This window comes from Molothrus ater, chromosome 26, assembly GCF_012460135.2.
Source record: "Molothrus ater isolate BHLD 08-10-18 breed brown headed cowbird chromosome 26, BPBGC_Mater_1.1, whole genome shotgun sequence".
Taxonomy (NCBI): domain Eukaryota; kingdom Metazoa; phylum Chordata; class Aves; order Passeriformes; family Icteridae; genus Molothrus; species Molothrus ater.
The window spans coordinates 3594134-3614552 of record NC_050503.2 but is presented as its reverse complement, the minus strand read 5'-3'; the positions used below and the strand labels follow the sequence as shown (position 1 = coordinate 3614552).

Here is a 20419-nt window from a genome sequence, read left to right as displayed (position 1 = left end):
AAAAAAAAAAAGAAAAAAAAAGACAAACCTTTCAACACAAACGGGAACTGGTCTGTGCTGCAGGCACCTCCTCCAGCCCCAGGCGGGTCTCTCTGTGCCTGGGGGCTGCAGACCTGGCTGAGATCCCCGGAGTGACAGAGCGCTGGGGCAGGATGCTGCGTGTCCCGGGGGAGAGCAGGAGCCGGGAAGGCGCTGCCGGGTTAAGAGATGTGCGGCTAATTAATGAGTGATTAACAACGCAAATGGAACAGCACAGGACGTGCCTGGCCGGGAAGGGATCCACTTTTTTTGGGGGCGAAATGCTGCGTTTCAAAGAGCCGCGCTGCTCCGTGGGGGCACCCAAGGGTGGGGTGGGGTGGAATGGGATAGGGTGGAATGGGATGGGATCCATGGGATGGTATAGGACAAGATTCATGGGATGGGATAGGATCCATGGGATGGGATCCATGGGATGGGATGGGATAGGATGGGATGGGATAGGATGGGATTCATGGGATGGGATGGGATCTGTGGGATGGGATCCATAGGATGGGATGAGATAGGATGGGATTCATGGGATGGGATGGGATCTGTGGGATGGGATCCATAGGATGGGATGGGATAGGATGGGATCCATGGGATGGGATGGGATCAGTGGGATGGGATGGGATAGGATGGGATCCATGGGATGGGATGGGATCAGTGGGATGGGATGGGATGGGATGGGGGCGGGATTCCCACTCCCCGCCCCCCTCCGTGCCTGCCCCTTTAAGAGCCGGCTCCCGTGACGTCACGCCCACGGCTACTTTGTAGCGCGGGGAGGGCGGGGCCGGCGCGCGCCCGGCGGATTCGCGGGGTCTCTTAAAGAGGCCGCGCAGCAGCATCAGGTAACGGGGGTCCCGGGCCGGGGGCTGCGAGGGGCCACAGGAGAGGCGAGGCTGTGTCCCGACCGCTGGTCTCGGCCGGATGCGACCCCCCAGCGTCCCCTCGAGGCTCTTTGTGCCACCCCGCCCCCCCCCACCCGAGGCTATCCCCGTGTCCCCTTCGTAGCCCCGAACTGTCCCCATGTCCGCTCTGAATTGTCCTCATCGTTCCTTCGAGCTGTCCCCATGCCCTCCCCTGGGTTGTCCGTGTCTCCCCCGGGCTGTCCCCACACCCTCCCGGCCCGTCCGCCTCCCTGTGACCCCGCACCCCGCCCAGAGCGGGGCTCCGTGCGGCCGAACCGGGCTGGGGGACGTGGGGTTGGAGGGCGCCGGGAGCTGCGGTTGGTCCGGCGGTTGCCGGGGTCCGCCGAGCTCCGGGTGCAGCGAGGCGGCGTGTTCGTCCTCGTGTGATGAGTGAGCAGATTCCCACGCGAGTCCCTCAGGAGGATCCAGGGATTCTCTGGTTGTTTTGTCCCGAAAAGAGGCACCCCCCACCCCCATCCCGCGAGGCTGGGGCTCCCCCGGACCGGCAGTTCCGCTCCGGTTGCAGCGGATGGGGACACTCAGACACCTCTGTCACCCCGTGTCACCCCCACCCGGCAGCTCCTTCTTCCTCTCCGTGTCACCCCAGCTGACCCCGGTGCATCCCCGGAGGAATCCTACCCCCGGGACCCACTCGTGTCCGGCCCCGCAGGCGGATTAGGCGGATTTCCCAGCCGGGATCCTAATCCCGCTGCCCCGTGCCCGTTTATCCCGCCTGCTCCCGGGACCCGGCTTAGCCCCGGGCGCGGGCGGGCGGGGCGGCGGCGAGCGCGGGGCGGCGGTGAGTGCGCGGCTCCCCCGGCCCCGGGGCGAAACGAGGGGCAAGTCCGGGGGTGTTGGTGCTGTCCCAGGCTCGCGGTGACCGGGGAGCCGCCCCGGAGCTCGGTTCTCCCCGGGGCGAGGGCGGGTGCACCGGGCGGAACGCTGCGGGTTGGGTCGTGCCGCCGCCGCCACCGGGCTCGTCACGGAGCCGCCTTGGCAGAGCTTTGCTGCCGGGCCCCGGAGCTGCTGGCCCCGCTCCAGGGGTGGGTGAATTCCCGGCAACTTGGCAGAGAGGGATGCGGGTGTCGGAGCTCTCCCCCGAGCCCACTGCACCGGAGCAATTCCGCTCCTGGGCTGATGAGAGCCCCACCCGCATCCCTCTCACGGGGAAACTGAGGCACGGGCAGGTCTCAGCCTCTCCCGGGCTGCCCAGCTCGTTCCTGGGGTGCCGGACTGCTCCCTGTGCCCGGCATGGGCAGTGATTCGCGCTCCTGGCTCCTGGACAGAGCTCGTGCCCAATTCTGGTGCTTTTGGTTTAGGAAAGAATGTGATTTGAGCCTTTAGCTCCGGAAAGGAGCTTTGCTGCCGGAATGCCGTCCGGCTCCTGCCGGCCCCGGAGCTCAGCCCTGTGCCCGGCACCGTGCCCGGGCTGTGATAAGCCCCGAAGCAGAAGGAACTGAGAGCCCGATCGTCACCCCCAGCTCGGGGCTGCCCCCCCCGCTCTCAGCCGGAGCCGAGCGATGGCCGTGGGCACCCAGCTGGGGCTGCTGCTCTGGAAGAACTTCACCTACCGCCGGCGGCAGCGGGTGAGTGGGCGACTGGGGCAACCCCGAGCCGCTGGTGCCTGGCACAGGGGCAGGCAGAGCCCTGGACGCTGATGGGAACCGGGAGCCCACCAGCCTCGCGTCTCCCCCAGATCCAGCTGGCTATCGAGATCCTGTGGCCCCTCTTCCTCTTCCTTATCTTGATCTCAGTGCGGCGATCCCACCCGCCCTTCAAGCAGCATGAGTGTGAGTGTCCCCGAGCCAGCCGAGCCCCCTCTGTGTGCCCCTGTCCCACCGCGGGGACACCGGGGGGACAAACACGGGAGGTGGCCACGGGGTGCTCGGGTGTGTGTGGGGTCCTGCAGTGCCCCCTGAACCTGCCTCCCTTTCCCTCAGGCCACTTTCCCAACAAGGCGCTGCCCTCTGCGGGGACCCTGCCCTGGCTGCAGGGCATCATCTGCAACATGAACAACCCCTGCTTCCGACACCCCACGGCGGGAGAAGGCCCCTGGCGTGGTGGGCAACTTCGATGGCTCCATGTGAGCGGCGGGGCCGGGGAGCTGCGGGGCACAGCGGGGCTGGGCCGGGGTCTCACTGCCCACCCCCTGTCCCGTGTCACAGCGTCTCCCGTCTCCTGAGCGAAGCCCGGCAGGTCCTGCTCCGCGGGCACGGGCAGCGGCTCCTGAGCAGCTTTGCCCGGCTCCTGCCCGCCCTGCGCCGGCTCCGGGACAGCGCGAACCAGCGGAGGGGTGAGCACCGGGGGCGGGGGGTGCCGGGGGAGCCAGACCCCTTGTCTGACCCCTGCTCCCCCAGCTCTGCCGGTGAGGGAATACTTGAGAGAGGACGAGACTTTCTCCCGGTTCCTGCGGGCCAACACATCCCTGCCCCCGGCGCTGGTGGATGAGCTGATGGGGGCTCGGCTCAGCCCCCGCATCGTGAGTGTCCCGCGGTGCCCGCTCCCGGTGTTCACTCCCGGTGTTCACTCCCGGTGCCCGCTCCCGGTGTTCACTCCCGGTGTTCACTCCTGGTGCCCATTCCCGGTGTTCACTCCCGGTGTTCACTCCCGGTGTTCACTCCTGGTGCCCATTCCCGGTGTTCACTCCCGGTGTTCACTCCTGGTGCCCGCTCCCGGTGTTCACTCCCGGTGCCCATTCCCGGTGCTCGCTCCCGGTGCCCCCTCCCGGTGACCGCGTCGTGAATTCCTCTCTCCTTCCAGTTCTCCTTGGCGAGCCTTCGCCTCCCGCTGAAGGTCCTGGTCTGCAACGCCTCGGTCCTGGGGGGATTCCTGGTGGGCGGCGACGCCGACTCCACCCAGAGCCTGCAGCAAGAGCTCTGCGCGCTGCCCAGCTCCCAGCTCCGTGCCATGGAGGGCTCCTTCCTCTCCCAGATGGACTTCCCACGACTCCTGGCGGTGAGCCCTCAGCGAGGTCGGGTGCTGGAAGGAGGCAGAGACCCCCTGGCCACCCCTGACCCCTTCTCATGCCCCTTGTAGGAACAGCTGAGCTCAGAGTTGGGTGGAATCGCTGGCACCGTGGAAGCTTTGGGCAGCTTCCTGCGGGATGCAGCCTCCCTGATGGAGGAGGTACACCCCTCACTCCCCTGCCCCCTGCTCACCCCCACCGTGTCCCTGTCCCCCACTGCCCCTCTCCACCCTCACCCCACTCTCCCCAGGTCTCCTCCATGACCAGCCTGGCCGAGCTGCGTCAGGAGATTGAGGGGCTGAGGGCCCCCAACAGCAGCACGGGTGCCTTCAGAGCCCTGTCCCGCATCGCCTGTGGCCACCCCGAGGGTGGGGGGCTCAGGATCCCCTCCCTCAACTGGTACGAGGACAACGATGTCAAAGCCTTCCTGGACCGGAACAGCTCGGAGCACAGACCCGTGGCCTCAGGCAGCACCAGTGAGTGTGGGGGGCTGTGGGAGGCTCAGCCAGGGGCTGTGGGGGGCTGGTGGTGGGGGGCTGGTGGTGAGGGCTCAGCTCTGCACCCCCCAGGTCCCTTCTGCAGGGAGCTGCTCCACAGCCTGGAGTCCAGCCCCCTCTCCCAGATCTTCTGGCGGGGGATCAAGCCCCTCTTTGTGGGGAAGATCCTGTACACCCCACCTGGGCCTGGCCCCGACAGTGTCATGGCTGAGGTGAGTGGGGGCTGCAGGGGGGACTGCAGGGGTCTGGGGGGGTCTCATCCCAAACCTGCCTCACCTCCCTCACACAGGTGAACCGAACCTTCCGGGAGCTGTCGGTGCTGGGGGAGTTGGGGGGTGCCTGGCAGGAGCTGGGACCCCGAATCTACACCCTCCTCAACAGCAGCCTGGAGATGCAGGTGCTCCAGGTGTGTGAGCCCAGACTCCTCCCATTGCTGTGGGGTGCAAGATGGGCTGTGCTGGGGTGCAGCTGGCCAGGAGCGGGGTGGGATGCAGGGTGGGCTGCATGGCCTCCCATACTCTGCTGCTTTGCAGGAGCTGCTGCTGGCCCCGAGCACAGCCCAGCTCCTGGACGGGTTCCTCAACGGCACCTCCTGGAAGCTGCCAGAGCTGGTCACATTCCTGACGGGGCCAGCAGGGGGACCAGGCCTCACCTGGCACCAGCTGTACGCTGATGTGGACGCAGCGCTGAGCACGCTGTCACAGTTCATGGAGGTTTGTGTCACCCTGCTGTGGGGGGCTGGCCCCTTGCACCACCCGTTCCTGCTGAGCCCTACCTGCCCTCCCTCCCACAGTGTGTCTGCCTGGACAAGATCGAGGCAGTGGCCACCGAGGAGCAGCTGGTAGCCCGAGCCCTGGAGCTGTTGGAGGAGCAGCAGTTTTGGGCAGCCGTGGTCTTCCAGCCCCCCATCAATGCCACAGCCCCCGGACTGCCACCCCACGTCCGCTACAAGATCCGCATGGACATCGACGACGTCACGAGGACCAACAAGATCAAGGACAGGTTGGGGGATGCCCTGTCTCCATGGCCACCCTGTGCTCATTGCCAGGGGATGCCTGGTGCCAGCACCATGCTCTGCCCCCAGGTTTTGGGACCCAGGCCCTGCAGCTGACCCCTTCAGTGACCTGCGCTACGTCTGGGGCGGCTTCGTGTACATCCAGGACCTGGTGGAGCAGGCGGTGGTGAGGGTGCACACTGGGGCTGCCCCACGCACTGGGGTCTACGTCCAGCAGATGCCCTACCCCTGCTACGTGGATGATGTGTGAGTAGAGGGGCAGCCCCAGACCCTGGGACAATTGAGTGATTCCCCCTGCAGCAGCGGGGAGGTGGCACAGGGCTGGTCGTGCCTTGGTGTCCCTGGCACAAGAGTGGCCCAGGAGTGTTGAGCTAAGGGTGGAATGGCTGGTGGTATCTCCCCAGGTTCCTGAGGGTCCTGAACCGCTCGCTGCCTCTCTTCATGACTCTGGCCTGGATCTACTCAGTGGCCATGATCATCAAGGGGGTGGTGCACGAGAAGGAGACGCGTCTCAAGGAGACCATGAAGACCATGGGGCTGAGCAGTGGGATCCTCTGGCTCAGCTGGTTCCTCAGCAGCTTCATCCCCTTCCTCCTCAGCTCTGCCCTCCTTGTCCTCATCCTCAAGGCAGGTTGCAGGTCTCAGGGGACAGCGTGGCTGGGAGCCAGCGTGGGTGGCTCCACAGGCTCCAACCTGCCTCCATCCGCAGCTGGGAAACATCCTGCCCTACAGTGACCCAGCAGTCATCTTCCTCTTCCTCGGCACCTTCTCAGTGGCCACCATCAGCCAGTGCTTCCTCATCAGCACCTTCTTCCCCCGTGCCAACCTGGCCTCGGCGTGCGGTGGCATCATTTACTTCTCGCTGTACCTGCCCTATGTGCTGTGCGTGGCCTGGCGTGACTACATCACCTTCCCACTCCGTGTCCTTGTGGTGAGCTGGGATCTGCCCCTCTGCCATGCCCCTGCTGCTCTGGCTGGGGGGCTTTGGGCTGCACCCCCCAGGCCAGGCTTTGCCCTCACTGCCTTTCTGGCTGTCCTCAGAGCCTGCTGTCCCCCGTGGCCTTTGGTTTTGGCTGTGATTACTTCTCTCTCTACGAGGAGCAGGGGGTGGGCATCCAGTGGCACAACCTGGCTGCCAGCCCAGTGCCAGGAGACCCGTACAGCTTTGCTGCAGCCATGGGGCTGCTGCTGCTGGACGCTGTCCTCTATGGCCTGGCCACCTGGTACATCGAGGGTGTCTTCCCAGGTGAGTGCAGCTCCCCTGACCCCCAGCTGCCACTCAGCCCTGGCCCCACTTAACCCCTTCTGCTGCAGGTCAGTACGGGATCCCCAAACCCTGGAATTTCCCCTTCCTGAAGAGCTACTGGTTTGGGGAGTCATCCTCATCTGGGCACTCCCTGTACCACAGCAGCTCCCACACTGCCCCCCAAGGTGAGTCCCTGCCCACCCTGGGGCTGCGTGGCTGAGGGCAGTGGCCATAGAGCCCTCCAGCCCAGGCCTTCACCCCAGAGGAGGGCCCTACACCCCATGGCAAGGGGACATCTCTGGGGACACCTCTGGAGACAGGGCTGGGGACAGCTTTGGGGAAACCTTTGGGGACAGGGCTGGTGCTGGGGACAGAGTTGCTGGGGTGTTTTGGGGTCGTTGCCGGGGAGGCTTTGGGGTCACTGCTGGGGAGGCTTTGGGGTCACTGCCAAGTGGGTTCTCAGGTCACTGCTGGGGAGGTTTGGGGTTGCTGCCAAAGGGGTCCTGGCCAGGGATGTGACCCCTTGGTGGCTTCCAGTGCTGGTGGAGGAGCCACCTGCTGATCTCCAGCCCGGCGTCTCCATCCGCAACCTGGTGAAGGTTTATGGCAGCAGCGGCCGTGCAGCTGTCAATGGGCTGAGCCTGGACTTCTATGAGGGGCAGATCACATCCTTCCTGGGCCACAACGGCGCTGGAAAGACCACCACCATGTGAGCCACCCCAGAGGGGCTGCGTGGCCATGGCTGGGGACAGGAGCTGAGCCTGACTCTGTCCCTACCCTGGCCTCAAGCCTTGCTGCCCCTGTGCTCCATGACCCGCTTTTCTCATCACTTCCAGGTCCATCCTGACTGGCCTCCTGCCCCCCACCTCGGGCACTGCCTATATCCTGGGCTGGGACATCCGCTCCGACATTGACAGCATCCGCAAATCCATGGGGATGTGTCCCCAGCACAACGTGCTCTTTGACATGTAGGCATGGCTGGGGCGGTGTGGGGAGTGATGCAGGGCTGTCCCCTCAGTCCCTGAGACCCCTCTGTAGGAGCAATAGGGGGTAGGACGGTTGGGACAGACGGACACGAGAGATCTCTGCAGCCAGGTCAGGAACTTGGGGTTTATTGCAAAGGGCCTGGGTGCAGGGCCCTGCTGGGAGCTGCCAGGCACAGCTGGAGCAGGACTGAGAGAAGAGAGGGGCAGAGAGGATGAGAGGGTGAGAGAGTAAAAGGGTAAGATAGCAAAAGCTTAAGAGAGTAAAAGGGGTAAGAGGGGTAAGAGACAAGAGCTAAGAGAGTGAAGTTCCCATTCCAATACAATAAATCATCTTCTGTGTTGAATATTCTGATTCTCACTAACCAATCTAGTACAAGATACAAATCCTATAGCATTTACATACAGCCTAAAAGAATCACTACATTACTATACTGTGTTACATTTTAAACCCTAAAAACTCCTCTTTGGGCCCCTTCTGCCAGGCTGGCAGGGTCTGCTCTGAGCCTTGGAGCTGTCTGCAGGCAGAGGCTGTTGTTCCATCAAAAGAGGATTACTTTCAGCCAGCCACACCATTGTTTTCCAGTTGTTCAGTAACTGAGGGATCTCAAAGCTTGCTTTCGTTTCAATCTCGCTTATAGTTTCTATACTCTCAAAATCTTTTGCCAGACAATCCTATTTATAAGGCTTTTCCTGTTTCATCTTCCCCAACACCCCTCACCTTGCCTTTCCCCCCCACAGCCTGACGGTGGAGGAGCACGTCTGGTTCTACGGGCGGCTGAAGGGGCTCTCGGAGCAGCAGGTGCAGGAGGAGGTGGAGCAGCTGCTCCAGGACACAGGGCTGCCCCACAAGCGCCGGGAGCAGACCAGGAACCTCTCGGGTTCGTGCGGGGGTCGGGCTGGGTGCCGGGGCGGGGCTCCATGGCTCCGAGCCCCCCCAACGCCGTCCCTCTGCAGGCGGGATGCAGAGGAAGCTCTCGGTGGCCATCGCCTTCGTGGGCGGCTCCCGCGTGGTGATCCTGGACGAGCCCACGGCCGGCGTCGATCCCTTCTCCCGCCGCAGCATCTGGGAGCTGCTGCTCAAGTACCGCAAAGGTGGGGCCGGGAGCCCCCACTTCACCCTCTGAGGGGAGAACCTGCAATGGGGGGGGGGTCCAGCAAGGGGGTCAAGCTCGTTCCTGGTCCCCCCAGGTCGCACCATCATCCTGTCCACCCACTACATGGACGAGGCGGAGCTGCTGGGGGACCGCACTGCCATCATCTCCCAGGGCCGGCTCTGCTGCTGTGGGTCCCCCCTCTTCCTCAAGGCCAGGCTTGGCACGGGCTACCACCTCACCCTGGTGAAGCGGGACAGGAGCGGGACAGGCGGCAGCACCGGCACTGTCCCCGGTGTCACCAAAAAGGTGGGGACCCTGATGATCATCCCCCCAAAGGGCAGCCAGTGTGTCACTGTAGGACACGAAAGACACAGCGCTGCTCTCAAGGTGAAAAAGGGAAGTTTGTTTTCTGACACCAACATTTGTAGTTTTCCAAAAGTGACAGCGGATTGGAGGGTGACAGTGCCACCTCTGCAATGACACTGGACAAACCAACAGTCCATCAAACTTCTCCTCCTCCATCAAAGAATGCAACACAATGAGTTATTTACAGGAAGCGTGTGAGAAAGTTTGCCACAAGAATGTAAATATCCAAAGGCTTAGAAAATCTTAAAAAATCAGGGTGACACCCCCAGGGCACTGGCACAGGTGTGAGGTGCCCCCATGTCTGTAGGACATGAAACAACACGAGATCACACACTGCTGCTCTCAAGGTGAAGAAAAGGAAGTTTATTTTCTGGCTCCAACATTTACAGTTTTCCAAAAGTGACAGTGGATTGGAGGGTGACAGTGCCACCTCTGCAATGACACTGGACAAACCAACAGTCCATCAAATTTCTCCTCCTCCTCATAAAAGCATGCAACACAATGAGTTATTTACAGGAAGTGTGGGAGAAAGTTTGGCACAAGAATGTAAACATCAGAAGGCTTAGAAAAACTTAAAAAATCAGGGTGACACCAGTGTCTCCATCCTGGGTATTGGGGGGCACTGGGGGCCAGGTTCTGCTGTGGGGTGCCAGGCTCCAGCCCCCCTTTCCTGCAGGACGGCAGTGACTCAGAGCACAGCAGTGACACAGGCCTGGGCAGCGAGCGGGGCAGCGATGCCAGCACCGTGGGTGAGCATTTTGTCCCCTCAGTGTCACCCCCAGCTGCTCCCCAAACATCCCCCATCAGCCAGGGGGGCTGGGGGTGCATGTGGCCCCTCTCCCCCTTTCACTGGAGGTGCAGAGGGGGATCTCCATCCCCTCCATCTCCCCTGGCGACCCTCAGGCTGGGCACACGGAGCTGTGGCCAGCTGTGGCCAGCTGTGCCAGCCAGTGGCTGCTGCCCCTGGGGTTTCCAGGCTTTCCAGCCCTCCCCATCCCTCCAGATGTGGCCCAGCTGTCGGCGCTGATCCAGAAGCTGGTCCCTGGCTCCAGGCTGGTGGAGGACATCGGGCACGAGGTGCTCTTTGTCCTGCCCTACAGCGGGGCCAGGGATGGGGCCTTTGGGGAGCTGTTCCGTGAGCTGGACGCGCGCCTGGGGGAGCTGGGGGTCTCCAGCTACGGCATCTCTGACACCACCCTGGAAGAGGTACCCAGGGGGGCTGCGCTCAGGGGGCTCCTGGGGTGCCCGTGACCAGGGGGTTTCCCTCACTGGGGGTGTGTGTTTAACACCAGCCCTCCCACACCCCCAGATCTTCCTGAAGGTGGCTGAGGACACAGCACTGGACACTGAGACCACAGGTGAAACCCCTCAGTCCTGGCTGGAGCTGAGCTCTGGGGCACAGGGGGGGCTGGGGAGGTGCTCAGCAGCCCAGAGCAGAGGGGTGGGGTGTCCCCAGCACCCTGCAAAGGCTGGGGACACCCATGGACGCAGATGTGTCACAGCCTGTGGCCTTGGTCCTGCCCTGGCATCTTGTCCTCATTTTTTCAGGCACCATGAAAGGAGCAGTCCCTGGCGAGATGGGGGACGGGGATGTGGCTGATGGAGAGATGGGTAAGGGTGGGGGAGGTGGGACCCCTGAGCTGTGCTGAGTGCTCCCCACCTCCATCTCCTGGGCTGGGGTGATGGCACGTGTCCATCTGGGCAGCTGTCCACCCAAGCAACCATCCCTTCAAGCTGGGGGATACTCAGGGACCCTCGTGCAGAACAGTTACCTGCCAGTTTTGGGGTGTCCCCAGAACAAAGGTCTGGGATGAGGATGGCTTTGGGGAAGCCCAGCTCTGTGCAGGAGTTGGGGTGGGATATGAAATCCCAGGGGGAAGAACTCTTGAAGGAGAACTGGCGTGGGGACAGCCATTCTGGGGGGGCTCTGTTGTTTTGGGTACCAGCTCTGCCCCGGGGGTGGGCACTGGTTGTAACCCCTCTGTCCTCTCCTTTACATTGAGCCAAAGGAGCTCGGCGAGGTAGGAGCTTGGGGGGCTTTGGGGGGACTGGGGGCTCCTGCATGCAGCATCCATCCCTGCTGGGCTGGGGGCAGTTTGGGGGGATTGGGGGCTCCTGCATGCAGCATCCATCCCTGCTGGGCTGGGGGCTGGGGTCTGTTTGGGGGCTCCTGCATGCAGCATCCATCCCTGCTGGGCTGGGGGCATTTTGGGGGGATTTGGGGCTCCTGCATGCAGCATCCCATCCCTGCTGGGGTATGAGGATGCCCCTCCCAGCCCGCTGTGCCCCCTGGCACGAGTCCCTTGCCAAATCCACCTCTTCCCCGCAGCAGAGGAGCCCCGGGAGACGGACCTGCTGCGGGGGGCGGCGTGCGGGAGGGTGCGGGGCTGGGCGCTCACCTGCCGCCAGCTCCGCGCTCTCTTCACCAAGAGGATGCTCCACGCTCGGCGCAGCACCCGCGGCTTCTTGGCGCAGGTGGGGCCGCGGGGAGGGAGGGGATGGGGGATGCACGGTGAGGCAGAGCCAGCCCTGATTTCCCCCCTCCCCGGCCTCCTCAGATCGTCCTCCCCGCCGTCTTTGTCTGCATCGCGCTGCTCTTCAGCCTCATCGTGCCGCCCTTCGGGAGGTACCCGCCGCTGCAGCTCCAGCCCTGGATGTACGGGCAGCAGTTCACCTTCTTCAGGTGTGTCCCCAGCCCTCTGCCCGCCCTGTCCCCGGTCCCCCAGCGCCACCAGCTCACTCCTGTGTCCCGCTTTAGCAACGACGCCCCGGGAGACGCCGACACATCCCGGCTGCTGGAGGCGCTCCTGGCTGAGCCCGGCTTCGGCACCAAGTGCATGAAGGAAGAGGGGAAGGCGTGAGTGTCCGGGGCTGGCTTGGCCCCTCCTCAGTCCCTTTGATGCAGCGGGGGCTGTTTACAGATCACGAGCGGGACGGGGCTGCTGTGGAACGTGCCTCGAGCTGTTTTATTTTTTCAGCATCAGTCTCATTACATGGTGATGACAATGGGAAGATGCCAGCAGCTCGCATCCCAGGCAGCAGACCAAGAACTTAATGTTACAACTTCCTTTATAAGTTTCTTGACCAATCACACAAAGCAAAAGCACATTGACAGTAGTTCTATCCAACCACTATAAGCACACGTACCTTTGGTTAAACAATGCTTGCTTATTTCAAATACAATACCTGCTTGTGAGCCTTAACACACAACACACAGAGCTCCATTATTAAGCTTCAACCTTCTAATATCTTGCTAGATAAACTTTTCTGTAGCTTAGAGAGTTATTCTAGACAAGCGTTAATACACAGACCATTGTTCTATTTGTCCTTGCTTTTCTACAGTTTAAATATTTTTTCTGCTGACCAATCTCATGGCTGCTGCTCAGCTCTAATCACAGTTCTGCTGCCTCTGAGGGCCTGCCTTTTGCAGCTTTCCCAAACCCCTCTGATTTTGTGGATTCCCACACCCACCTGCCCACGGAGCAGCTCTGCCACCTGCTGTGATGCTATGGGACCCCCAACACGCCCATGGTGGGTCCCAGTGCCCCTGGCTCACACCAGGCTGGTAACAGGAGTGTCTCTCTCTCTCTCTCTTTCCCCTGGTGCCCAGGGCAGGGTTGTGCCCCCCAGCATCCCACCCCGATGGCTTCCGGACCCCCTCAGCCCCCCCATCCCTGCTGGAGGTGCTGCAGCGTGGGAACTGGACACGGGCAAAGCCATCGCCCCCCTGCCAGTGCAGCGGGCCAGGGGCACACAGGATGCTGCCTGAGTGCCCTGAGGGGGCCGGGGGGCTCCCACCACCCCAGGTAACCCCAGCCTGGCAGGGACAGCCCCAAGGCTCTGTCACTGCTGGCTGTGGGGGCTCTGCTGTGTGACCGTGTTCACAGGGGTCTGAGGATGAGGGAAGAGATGAGGATGTGACTCCATGTTTCAGAAGGCTTCATTTATTATTTTATGATATATATTATATTAAAGCTATACTAAAAGAATAGAAGAAAGGATTTAATCAGAAGGCTGGCTAACAATAGAAAAAAATGGAATGAATAACAAAGGCTTGTGGCTCTGTCAGAGAGTCTGAGCCAGCTGGACTGTGATTGGCCATTAATTAGAAACAACCACATGAGACCAATCACAGATCCACCTGTCGCATTCCACAGCAGCAGATAACCATTGTGTACATTTTGTTCCTGAGGCCTCTCAGCTTCTCAGGAGGAAAAATCCTACAGAAAGGATTTTCCATTAAAGTTGTCTGTGACACTGGTGATGCTCTGGGGATGCCACAGGGCTGGGTGTCCATCCAGCCCCTCTGTCCATCCCGCAGGTGCAGAGGGGCACAGGGGACATCCTTCAGAACCTGACGGGCAGGAACATCTCTGACTACCTGGTGAAGACCTATCCCCAGATCATCCGTCAGGAGTGAGTGCTGGGGCTGGGAACACTGCAGGGACAGTGCAGGGGCGCTGTGGGGGCAGCAAGGGAGCACCCCAGGAACACCTGGGGGAAGGGGACACTGCTGGGGACATGTGGCTGCCTGGGCAGGTGCTGCCCTAATGTCCCCTCAGGGGGTTCCTCTCTCCTCTGACTCCCCCTCCTCGTTTCTTTCAGGCTGAGGAACAAGAAGTGGGTGAATGAGCAGAGGTGAGCTGGGCAGGGGCTGGGGCCTGGCACAGCCAGGGATGGAGGGAGACAGGAGATCCCTGGTGGGTTTGGGGAGGGCCTGAGTGGTCCCTGGGCAGAGGCATCGTCCAGGTGCCTTCAGCCCCCTGCTTTGTGTCCCTTATCTGGCACCTGGGTGAGTGGAGGGTTGAGTTTGCACAAGGGTGGCAGCGGGGAATGGGTGTCAGGTTTCACAGAATTGTAGAATTTCCTGGGGTGGAAGGGACCCACGTGGATCCTCAAGCCCAGCTCCTGCCAGACTGGCAGTGGGAGTCTCTCTGGCAGGTTTGGGAGCCCCGTTTCTCCTGCAGGTACGGCGGCTTCTCCCTGGGTGCTGGCAGCTCCCAGGCCCTGCCATCAGCAGCAGAGGTGGATCAGGCAGTGCTGGAGCTCCGTGTGCTGCTCAACATCACCCTGGTACAGCTGGACTCAGCCCCTGGCTCAGCTCTGGGCGTCCCAGGGCTGGGAGACCCCTCCTCACCGTGTGTTCCTGTACCCAGGGCAGCCCCTCGGATCGGCTCCTGGCCAACCTCAGCCGCTTCATCGAGGGCTTGGATGCCCGCAGGAATATCAAGGTGTGCCTCAGGGGTGAGAGCTGGGGGCAGCAGGGATGTGGCAGTTGTGACCGTGTTCACAGGGGTTCTTGGATGAGGGAAGAGACGAGGATGTGACTCCATGTTTCAGAAGGCTTGATTTATTATTTTATGATATATATTACATTAAAACTATACCGAAAGAATAGAAGAAAAGGTTTCATCAGAAGGCTGGCTAAGAATAGAATGGGAAAAAATGATAACAAAGGTTTGTGGCTCGGGCTCTCTGTCTGAGCCAGCTGGGCTGTGATTGGCCACTAATTCTAAACATCTAACATGGGCCAATCCCAGATCCACCTGTTGCATTCCACAGCAGCAGATAATCAATGTTTACATTTTGTTCCTGAGGCCTCAGCTTCTCAGGAGGAAAAAAATCCTAAGGAAAGGATTTTTCATGAAAGATGTCTGTGACAGCAGTGATGTCCTCTCAAGGGGGACTGAGGATGGCTGGGGCTGCAGGGGAGCCTGAGCCCGGTGGGGAGTGGGAGCCAGGGGCAGTGCCAGCTTGGCTGGGGGCCTCTGAGCTGCCCGACCCTCCCCACCCTGCAGGTTTGGTTCAACAACAAGGGCTGGCACGCCATGGTTTCCTTCCTCAACGTGGCCAGCAATGGGCTGCTGCGAGCCCGGCTGCCCCCCGGCGCCGACCCCGCGCGTTTCGGCATCACGGCCACCAACCACCCCCTGAACCTCACCAAGGAGCAGCTCAGCGAGGCCGCCCTGTGAGTGTGGCCTTGGGGGTCCCACAGCCCCCTCTGGCTCCCTGCTGAGCTCTCTCTGCCCTCCTCGGCAGGATGGCCACCTCTGTGGACGTGCTGGTTTCCATCTGCGTGATCTTCGCCATGTCCTTCGTCCCGGCCAGCTTCGTTGTCTTCCTCATTGAGGAGAGGGTCAGCAAGGCCAAGCACCTTCAGTTTGTCAGCGGGATGAAGCCCATCACCTACTGGCTGGGCAACTTCGCCTGGGACATGGTGGGGATGGGGATGGGGACAGGGATCAGTTCCAAGGGGTCGGGTCCCACCCCTGACCCCTTTCCTTGCTTTTCCACCCCCTCAGTGCAACTACCTGGTCCCTGCGCTACTGGTCATCCTCATCTTCCTCTGCTTCCAGCAGGAATCCTACGTGTCCTCGGCCAACCTGCCCTCCCTGGTGCTGCTGCTGCTGCTCTACGGGTGATGGGGCAGCAGAGCCCAGCAGGGGCGAGGGGGTTGTGGGGCTGGGGGCAGCCGGGGTGAGGGGTTGTGGTGCTTGGGAGGGTGGGTGCACTCTCAAGCCCCTCAGGTTGGGATGTGCACCTCAGCCAGGCCCTGCTCTCCCCCCTGCAGATGGTCCATCACCCCCCTGATGTATCCAGCCTCCTTCCTCTTCAGCATCCCCAGCACTGCCTACGTGGCCCTGACCTGCATCAACCTCTTCATTGGCATCAATGGCAGCGTGGCCACCTTTGTGCTGGAGCTCTTTGTGGACCAGGTGAGCCTTGGGATGAGCCTTGGGATGCCCTGCACCCCCCATCCCTCCCCTGCAGTGCCAGTGCCAGCTCCCCCACCCCTCTCCTTGTGCCCCATCAGAACCTCAATGACATCAACCGTGTCCTGAAGAAGGTTTTCCTCATCTTCCCCCACTTCTGCTTGGGCCGAGGCCTCATTGACATGGTGAAGAACCAGGCAATGGCTGATGCTTTTGAGAGGTTTGGTGAGTCTGGGGGTGTCAGGGCTGCTCACCCTCCCCAAAACCCAGCACAGGGGTCCCCTATTCCTACAGCCCCTCTGGCTGCTTGCAGGGGACAAGCGCTTCGTGTCTCCCCTCTCCTGGGAGCTGGCAGGGAAGAACATGTTTGCCATGGCCATCGAGGGCATCGTCTTCTTCCTCTTCACCCTCCTGCTGCAGTACCACCGCTTCTTCCTGCGCCTGGGGTGAGCAGAATGCCAGAATCCCAGAATCCCTGAGAATCAGAATCCCAGAATCCCAGAATCACTGAGAATCAGAATCCCAGAATCCCTGCGAATCAGAATCCCAGAATCCCAGAATCACTGAGAATCAGAATCACTGGGTTGGAAGAGACCTTTAAGATCATCAAGTCCAACCCAGCCCCAACACCTCAACTAGACCATGGCACTGAAGGCTACATCCAGGATTTTTTTACACATCTAGGAACGGTGACTCCACCACCTCCCCAGGCAGATGATTCCAGTACTTTATCACTCTTTCCATAAAAAGCTTTTTCCTGATATCCAACCTAAGTTTCCCTAGTGCAGCTTGAGACTGTGAGCTCTGGTTGTGTCAGTGCTGCCTGGAGAAAGAGACCAATCCCACCTGACTACAACCACTTTTCAGGAGCTGTAGAGAGTGATAAGGTCACCCCGGAGTCTCCTTTTCTCCAGGCTAAATACCCCCAGCTCCTTCAGTCATTCCTTGTAGGGTTTGTGTTCCAAGCCCCTCACCAGCCTTGTTGCCTTCCTTTGAATGCGTTCAAGTGTCTCAACATCCTTCCTCAACTGGATACAGAACTGGACACAGTACCCTGGGGGTGCTCAAGGGCATGGACAGCCCTGGATGTGCCCTTGCCACTGTTCCCACAGCCCACGGGCTCTGGAGCTGCCCTCGCTGGGAGACGAGGACCAGGACGTGGCCAGGGAGCGGGCGAGGGTGGGCAGCATCCCCCCACACGGCCACCTCCTGCTTCTGAAGGACCTGACCAAGGTGGGTGGCTGGGACTGGACCCTGCTGTGAGCTCCAGCCCACCCAGGACCCCTGGCCCCACTGGCAGTGGCAGGGTGGCAATGCCACCTCTCCTCCGTGCAGGTGTACCGGCGCAGGAAGGCTCCGGCCGTGGACCGGCTCTGCGTGGCCATCCCCCCCGGGGAGGTGAGGGGCAGGTGGACAGACAGACCGACAGACAGACAGCTCTCTGGGCAGGGCCAGGGCTGCCAGTGAGCCTGCTCTGCCCCCACAGTGCTTTGGCCTCCTGGGGGTGAACGGGGCCGGGAAAACGTCCACCTTCAAGATGCTGACAGGGGACACGGAGGTGACGCTGGGGGAGGCCTGGCTGAAGGGGCACAGGTGGGTGAGTGCAGGGACTCCATGGCTTGGATCCCTCTCCATGTCCCCACAGCACCTATACCACCATCCCTGTGCTCTTCCTGGCCCTTTGCCCTGCAGCCTGCTTCATCCTCATCCTCATCCCTGCAGCTGCTTGTCCCTATTCCCAAAGTATCCCTGGCACATGTGCCCATCCCACAGCGTGCTCACCTGTCCTGGCCCCATGCTCACCTGTCCCCATCCCACAGTGTGCTCACCTGCCCTGTCCCACGCTCACCTGTCCCTGCCCCATGCTCACCTGTCCCCATCCTGTGCTCACATGTCCTGGCCCCATGCTCACCTGTCCCCATCCCACAGCGTGCTCACCTATCCCTGTCCCACGCTCACCTATCCCTGTCCCATGCTCACCTGTCCCTGTTCCATACTCATCTGTCCCTGTCCCATGCTCACCTGTCCCCCACCCACAGCGTGCTCACCGACCTCCAGTCTGTCCACCAGCACATGGGTTACTGTCCCCAGTTTGACGCCATCACGGACCTGCTGACGGGGCGGGAGCACCTGGAATTCTACAGCCGCCTGCGCGGCATCCCCGAGGAGGAGACGCCCAGGGTAGGGCCTGTTCCCTGTCCTCCCCAGGCCAGGGGGAGCCCCCCAGCCTCACCCCCTCTGTCTCTCACAGGTGGCTCAGTGGGGCATCACAGCCCTGGGGCTGGCCCCGCACGCGGACCGGCCGGCGGGCAAATACAGCGGGGGCAACAAACGCAAGCTCTCCACGGCCATCGCCCTCCTCGGCTGTCCCCCTGTTGTTTTCCTGGTGAGGGGGGCACTGGGAGGCCCCACAGCAGCAGCAGCAGCAGGGTCCTGCCCAGGCTGACCCTGGGCCCGTTGTTGCAGGATGAGCCCACGACGGGGATGGACCCGCAAGCCCGGAGGTTCCTGTGGGAGCGCATCCTTGGCGTGATCCGGGATGGACGGTCCGTGGTGCTCACGTCCCACAGGTGAGTCCCCCACAAAGGGGAGCACCCCATTGTTAAGGCAGGGGGGGTGTTGGTCTCCCCCAAGCCCCCGCAGCCCTCAGATTGAGCTTAACCCCAAGCAAAGCAGTCCTTGTCCAGATAACTCAGTCCCTCTGGGAGACAGAGTGCCAATACCTATGCAGCTCAGAGTCGTAGCTACTACCTTCGGCAAGCTAAGTGATTTTCAGCTCATTAGTGATTATCAGCTCTCTTAGGATTTCAGCTCGTGCTTGCCAGAAGCACCACAGGGCGAGGGGCAGAGGCAGACAGCAAAGAGCGTCCTGGCAGTTCCACAGCCATGGTTTATTGAGGAGTCTGTGAAGGGTTCCAGCGACAGCTCTTCTGCCCAATGGGCTAAACCAGCCCCTTTTTATAGAGTATAGGGAGATCCAAACTTGTCCAATAGTAAAGGTTAGGGAAAAAGTGACCTATGGGGTCACTAGGCTCACTAGGATAGGAGCTTATTTTGCTTTCTCATCATGACTCAGCAGTTCCTCCTGTTAAGTCTCAGCCCTCCAAGGAGCTCTAGCCAGCTCCATGGAGTCTGCTATACCCCATAACCCCCCTGTGGGGCAGCACCCCTGGAGGGGAGTGTCCCTCTGCCCTTGGGGGGGCTCACACGTGTCCCCCCAGCATGGAGGAGTGCGAGGCGCTCTGCACCAGGATGGCCATCATGGTCAACGGCCGCTTCCGCTGCCTGGGCAGTGTCCAGCACCTCAAGAACAGGTACTGGGGTGGGGGCTAAGGGGGTCTCCTGAGGGTGGTGGCCATGCCGGTGCTCACAGCAGTGTCCCCTCTCCCTGCAGGTTTGGGGATGGGTACACGGTGGTGGTGCGGGCGGGGGGCCCGGGCCCAGCAGCAGTGCAGTCCCTGCTGCAGCAGCATTTCCCTGGCATTGTCCTGCGGGAGCAGCACGGGGGGCTGCTGCAGTACCACCTCCCTGCCCGTGTCACCTCCCTGGCCACCGTCTTCAGCCTTCTGGCCGCCCACCGTGGCCCCTGCCACATAGAGGACTACTCCGTGTCCCAGACCACGCTGGACCAGGTGACGGGGGAGGCGGTGTGAGGGTGTGGTGGCCCTGTCCCACGGTGCCATCTCTCATCCTGTCATTCCTGCAGGTCTTCATGCACTTTGCCCAGGAGCAGAGCGATGGGGACGCCGGGGAGGTGACAGCCTCAGGGCAGGATGTGGCCACCAGCCCTGAGAGGAGGCTGAGCAGGTTCCTGGAGGATGACAGCTACCAGGAGAGCGCTGTCTGAGTGGGCCATGGTGTCCCATGGACCCTCACAGCCCCATCCTTGGTTGTCACCACAGCAGGAGCCATGGTCACTGGGTTTTGGGGTACTGCAGCCCCCCAGAAGTGCACAGAAGAGGCACATCCTGCCCGCTGGCACGGTGTCACCATCCGACGGGACAGTGGGTGCTGGGGAGGGGTCATTGTGCCAGGACAGAGCTGGCCCTGGCTCCCTGCGGTGGGGTTGATGCCCTGCAGGAGGCTGAGCTGGATGGGGGGGGTCTGGGGCTGGCCTTGGGACCCCACTGCTCCCCACCGGAGCCGAGCTTGCTGTAACAGAGCAATTCAATAAAAACTGTGGTACTGCTGGGGGGCTCCATTGGCCTCGCCGCAACACAACCGTGCTGGGGGACAGGGTGGGGGCACAGCGGGACACGGGCAGCACCGCGTCCATAAAAAACTTTTCCTAATACCCAACCTAAATTTCCCTTGGCACAGCTTAAGACCGTATCCTCTCCTTCTGTCAGTTGGACAGAGGGTTTGATATTCGCCTGTGCCAGGGCCGCGTCTGGGGGGCTCCCCCGACCTCGCGGGGGGCTGGAACGCCCCGTGCCGGTCTCGGGGGAACAAAAGGGTAACCCCGGGGAGAGGCTTCGAGACCGTACCCGGGAAAAAATATGGAACGCTTCACGAATTTGCGTGTCATCCTTGCGCAGGGGCCATGCTAATCTTCTCTGTATCGTTCCAATTTTAGTATATGTGCTGCCGAAGCGAGCACGATTTGCTGTA

The 20419-nt window shown here is 61.5% G+C and overlaps 1 protein-coding gene and 1 non-coding gene across 2 annotated transcripts; one reads left to right on the top strand and one right to left on the bottom strand.

The window, feature by feature from the left end:
* The first annotated feature begins 815 nt into the window (after window positions 1–815).
* ABCA7 (ATP binding cassette subfamily A member 7) lies at window positions 816–19998 on the top strand. The gene is given in 52 exon segments (XM_036399550.2): window positions 816–866; window positions 2246–2512; window positions 2623–2716; window positions 2867–2973; window positions 2975–3009; window positions 3092–3219; window positions 3284–3405; window positions 3687–3881; window positions 3963–4052; window positions 4142–4367; window positions 4461–4600; window positions 4678–4794; window positions 4922–5101; window positions 5182–5390; window positions 5473–5649; window positions 5808–6030; window positions 6113–6334; window positions 6445–6649; window positions 6718–6834; window positions 7187–7358; window positions 7486–7617; window positions 8374–8513; window positions 8590–8727; window positions 8824–9035; window positions 9772–9844; window positions 10099–10301; window positions 10405–10453; window positions 10644–10706; window positions 11099–11116; window positions 11425–11570; window positions 11654–11778; window positions 11854–11952; window positions 12706–12901; window positions 13417–13511; window positions 13701–13733; window positions 14063–14168; window positions 14252–14326; window positions 14894–15063; window positions 15135–15312; window positions 15398–15513; window positions 15667–15811; window positions 15910–16033; window positions 16122–16254; window positions 16921–17041; window positions 17144–17206; window positions 17295–17401; window positions 17848–17989; window positions 18060–18194; window positions 18275–18378; window positions 19030–19122; window positions 19203–19440; window positions 19515–19998. Coding segments are annotated over 51 exon segments (6738 nt in total). The 5' UTR covers window positions 816–866; window positions 2246–2446; the 3' UTR covers window positions 19656–19998.
* Window positions 19999–20301: 303 nt separating this feature from the next.
* Window positions 20302–20408, bottom strand: LOC118697176 (U6 spliceosomal RNA). The gene has a single exon (XR_004981732.1). It is a non-coding gene; the product is annotated as a U6 spliceosomal RNA (small nuclear RNA).
* Window positions 20409–20419: the final 11 nt, after the last annotated feature.